Raw genomic sequence first — 4,979 nt, 5'->3', positions numbered from 1 at the left:
GGAAGAGGGAAGGGAAGAGGGAAGGGAAGAGGGAAGGGAAGAGGGAAAGAAACAGGGAAAGAAACAGGGAAAGAAACAGGGAAAGAAAGAGGGAAGGGAAGAGGGAAGGGAAGTGGGAAGGGAAGAGGGAAGGGAAGAGGGAAGGGAAGAGGGAAGGGAAGAGGGAAAGAAACGGGGAAAGAAACGGGGAAAGAAACGGGGAAAGAAACGGGGAAAGAAACAGGGAAGGGAACAGGGAAGGAAACAGGGAAGGGAATGGGGAAGGGAACAGGGAAGGGAATGGGGAAGGGAACAGGGAACAGGGAAGGGAACAGGGAAGGGAACATCAACACCCTGATGGAGCCACGGATGCCCGACCGGAGCGGGGCCGGACCCACGGCCACCCATCCCGGCGCCGCTTCCGAAGGGTTGTCCCGGTTTGGAGGGCGGGGAGGCGTTGGCAGACCTGGCTGGTGCGGAAGATGAGGCGGTGCTGGTACTGGGGGCCGTGCTCCTTGTGCTCCTCCAGCTTCTCCCGCCGGATGCTGACGGCCACCGGGCCCAGCTTGTCGTCCACGCCAAAGTAGTTGGAATGTTCTGGGGAGGAGAAGAGGGATGAGGGGGGTTGGAGGGAGGGGTTGGGGGGATGTGGAGGGTCGGGGGGGGACGTGGTGGGGACAGAGGGACGGGGGGGAACACGTGGAGGAGACGGGGAGGGACAGGGAAGGGACAAGGAGGGAAAGGGAAGGGACACAGAAAGAACATGGAGGAGACGTGAAGGAACATGGAAAAGACACGGAAGGGACATGGAGGGACACGGAAGGAACATAAAGGGACAGGGAAGGGACGTGGAGGGAAAGGGAAGGGACATGGAAAGGACATAGAAAGGACATGGAAAGGACATGGAGGAGATGTGGAGGGACATGGAAGAGACATGGAAAGGACATGGAAGGGACATGGAAGACGTGGAGGGACACGGAAGGGATGTGGAGGGACATGGAAGAGACATGGAAAAGACATGGAGCAACACAGAAGGGACATGAAGGGATGTGGAGGGTCATGGAGGAGACATGGAAGACATGGAAGGGACACGGAAGGGATATGGAAGGGACAGGGAAGGGACATGGAAAGGACATGGAAGGGACAGGGAAGACGTGGAGGGTCATGGAGCAGAGATGGAAAAGACATGGAAGACATGGAGGGACGTGACGGAGACATGGAAGGGACATGGAGGAGACATGGAAGGGACATGGAGGAGACACGGAGACGTGGAGACACACGGAAGAGACACAGACGGGACGTGGAAGAGCCAAGGAAGGGCAGACACAGAAGCGTCACAGAAGGAGCTGCCACCACATCCCTTCCCCAGCCCTCTGACAGGAGGATGAATGGATTTGGGGATCGGGCAGAGCATCCCAGCCCCCCCAAATTCCACACCTTTCCCATGGAAGTGATCGCGGTAGTAGCGGGCGCCCAGGTCCACGTGCTCCACGCTGTAGTGCTTGAGGCGCTCGGGGTTCCGCTGCAGCTCCTTGGGCACCTCCAGCACCGAGATGCCGGCGTTGGTGGGTCTCCCGGCGTGGAAAGGCTCCGGGAAGGCCCCCTCGACTCCCGGCAGGGCCGGGGCGCCGGCGGAAGCCTTGGAGAAGCTGAGGTCGCGCTCGCCGGCGCCGCCGATCTCGTTGCGGAAGTGGGGGCAGCTGAGGAGCAGCTCGTTGCTGGTGTTGTCGCCGAGGTCGTGCTCCAGGTTCTCCTTGGAGTTGAGGTCCTCGGTGCTGGAGAAGGCGGGGTCGGAGCCGGCGGAGGCGGCCGAGGCGCCGGTGGTGGTGTTGCGGCGCTGGGCGCCGGCGCGCTGCAGGGCGGCGGCGTTGAGGTCGAACAGGATGCTCTGGGCGTCGTAGTGGGCGAAGCTCTTGCGGCACGTCCAGCCCTTCCCCGGCTCCGGCGCCCGCGGCTCCTCCGCCTCCTTCCCGTCGCCGTCGTTGCGGGCGCTCCGCAGCTTCCTGAAGATGGATTCGCCGGCGTTGGCGTCGCCCTTGGGGCAGCGGCGCCGCGCCTTGTCCTTGGGCTGCGCCGGCGGCTCCTCCCGCGGCCCGTTGCGACCGTCCGCCTTCGCCCCGGAGAACGATCCCGGCGGGAAGGCCCCGTCGGCGGCGAGTCGCTCCGGCGTGCCGGCGCGCCGCTCCGGCTTCTTGGTGCGGAACTCGTTGAGCATGTCGAAGAAGCTCTGCTCCGAGATGCCCTGCACGTCGATGGACGAGGTGCTGCCGTACTCGCGGAAGAGCCCGGAGGGCCCCCCCAGCTTGGCGCCGCGCGGCTCCGCCGGCTCCTCGGGGTCGCACTCGCTCAGGGTCACCTCGCTGCTGCTGCGGTGCCGCAGCGGCGCCAGGCCCCGCGCCGGAGAGCGCGGCCACCCCTCCTGGAACTCCACGTCCTTGGAGCGCCGCCGCGCCAGGCGGTGAAGGGCTTTGAAGCCGGACACTCCGGCCAGGGGTTGCTGCTGCCCGCCGGGGAAACCCCGGCAGCCGACGGCGTCCCGGTTGGCCGGCGCTTCCCGGCCGGCGCCGGGATCCTTGGCGTTGGCGTTGGCGGCGTCTCCTCTCCGCGGGGGCCACTCGGCGACGCGGGCGCGGACCCCCATCTTGGGCACGGCCCCGCGCGGGGCGTCGCCCCCCGGCCCCGCCGCCACGGCCCCATTGGGCGCCCAAAAGGCCGCCGGGGACCCCTCGGCATCGGCGCCGTCGTGCCGGGCGGCGCGGTGGGAGCTCATGGTCCCAGCGGAGCCGGGGGGACGGGGCCGCTCATGGCCGGGATGGGCCGGACGCCGGGATGGAGGCCGGGATGGAGGTTGGGATGGAGGTTGGGAGGGTCACGGGCGCCGTCCGGGAGCCGCGGAGCCGAATCCCGCGCCGCCGGCGCATGGTGGGCGGCGGGGCCGGAGCTTCACGCCCGGCTGGGCCGTGGGGGCCGGGCCATCCTGAGGGGGTAAGAGAGAAGAGGGTTAGTGGGATGTGCCTCCCCCGCTTCCCCAATATCCCAAACCCACCCTTTTTAGCCCGAAATCACGACGGAGTCGCCGGTGTGGGCACTGGCCCCTGAGGGGGTGGTGACTCCGGGTCTGGATCCGTGAGGGATGTTGGGAAGCAAAAAGGTTGAGGAGCAGCAGTGGTGGCTCCGTGGGCATCCTGGAGATGCTGGAATATGAGGGTTTGTATCCCTGGATGTTCCTTGGGCCAGCTCGGAATACGCAGAACTTCCTTCCCAAAGGGATCTTGGAATACGTTCATTTGTCCCCATGGAAGTTTCTCCAGTGGTTTTGGAATTTCTGGACTTATCCCTGCTGAGGTTCCTCAGGTGATCCCGGAGATTCCTCAGGTGGTCTTGAAATTCATGGAATCACCTCTGTCGGGGTTCCTCAGCTGATCCCGGAGATTCCTCAGGTGGTCTTGGAATTCACGGAATCACCCCTGTTGAGGTTCCTCAGGTGATCCTGGAGACCCCTCAGGTGATCCCGGAGATTCCTCAGGTGATCCTGGATGCTCCTTGTCTGATCCTGGAGATTCCTCAGCTGATCCCAGAGATTCCTCAGGTGGTCTTGGAATTCATGGAATCACCTCTGTTGAGGTTCCTCAGCTGATCCCAGATGCTCCTTGGCTGATCCTGGAGGTTCCTCAGGTGATCCCAGATGTTCCTCAGGTGGAATTATCCCTGTTGAGGTTCCTCAGCTGATCCCGGAGATTCCTCAGGTGGTCTTGGAATTCACGGAATCACCCCTGTTGAGGTTCCTCAGGTGATCCTGGAGATTCCTCAGGTGATTCCAGAGATTCCTCAGGTGATCCCGGAGATTCCTCAGGTGGTCTTGAAATTCATGGAATCACCTCTGTCGGGCTTCCTCAGCTGATCCTGGAGATTCCTCAGGTGGTCTTGGAATTCCTGGAATCACCCCTGTCGAGGTTCCTCAGCTGATCCCGGGCGCTGCCCCGTTGCTCCTGGCCCTCGTGCCCCTCTCCCCCCGGAGCTTCCCCAGGTGTTCTCCACCCCAATCTTCTCCCGGAGCCGGACAGACGGACGGACGGACAGCCGGGCGTTGATCCGTCTGGGATGGGCATTAAGCGATCCCGGTTAATCCCGGTGGGAGCCGCCGGCTGGGTGGGGCCTTCAATTAACGAGCCCTTAATTAACCAGGGGGCCCCGGGTGGGAGCATCTTCCCCACGTTAATTCCCCGCATCCCTTGGGAAGGAGCTCCCGAGATCCCCACTCACACTTTTGGGGTCAAACCACCCGGTTTTGGGGTTTTGGCATCGACTTCCCCTTCTCCGACTCTTCCCAAGGGAAAACAACACCTGTGTTTGCCTCTTTTCCCAAAAAATCCGGTTTTCCAATGAAAACTCCTCTTCCCGTGGCCGCTCCGGTTATCGGGGAGCCCCAAAATCCCTGTGGGGGTTGATAAATCCTGGGGTTTTTCGCCCCAAAATTGGCAGCTGATGTTCCTCCAGGCTGGGAATTCCCAGATTTCTTCGGGAATCTGAGAGTGATGAATGAAATCCAGCAGGAATATGGAGCAGGCAGGAGAATCTTCCCTCTGGAAACCTCCGGATTATCCAAAACTCGGGTTTAAATCCAGCAGCAAAGGCAAAAATCACCAAATTTAGGGATTTTACACCAAATCCTCGGGATTCTGGGAGCATCCATGGCGCAATCCTCATCCCTTCGGGACACCTGGATCCCTAAATCCTTCCACAGGGATTCTCCTGGGAACTCCACAGATGATTTGGGGTGAAAAACGAGGGAAAAGGTTTCAACACCCCTTGGGGGGGGGGGGGTCGATCCCGCTCCTTAAAAGACTCCAAAATCGGGGTTTTTAAGCCCAAACCCTTCGCTCCGGAGGCGGAAATCCCTGGAAGCGCCGATCCCGAGGAGAGAGGGGGGGGGGAGGGCGGGAGGTTTTTAATTATTAACCACCAGTTTTTTGATAAATTCAAAAGGAGTTTTTAACTCT

General features: G+C 61.7%; 1 protein-coding gene across 1 annotated transcript in view; it reads right to left on the bottom strand.

The window, feature by feature from the left end:
• Positions 1 to 3,530, bottom strand: part of SIPA1L3 (signal induced proliferation associated 1 like 3) — a gene marked incomplete at its 3' end in the record, with an annotated part of 7,530 nt that extends 4,000 nt beyond the window's left edge. Inside the window, exons 1-2 of the mRNA XM_027708711.1 lie at positions 1,417 to 3,530; positions 446 to 576 (exon numbers count right to left, since the gene is read on the bottom strand). Coding sequence (XP_027564512.1) covers positions 446 to 576; positions 1,417 to 2,749 — 1,464 coding nt within the window. The remainder of the gene's footprint in view (positions 1 to 445; positions 577 to 1,416) is intronic.
• Between the last annotated feature and the right edge of the window lie 1,449 nt (positions 3,531 to 4,979).

This window comes from Neopelma chrysocephalum, unplaced genomic scaffold, assembly GCF_003984885.1.
Source record: "Neopelma chrysocephalum unplaced genomic scaffold, ASM398488v2 Primary Assembly neopelma1_96495, whole genome shotgun sequence".
Lineage (NCBI taxonomy): Eukaryota > Metazoa > Chordata > Aves > Passeriformes > Pipridae > Neopelma > Neopelma chrysocephalum.
The sequence above is the reverse complement of the archived record's forward strand: the minus strand, read 5'-3'. Positions and strand labels throughout refer to the sequence as shown.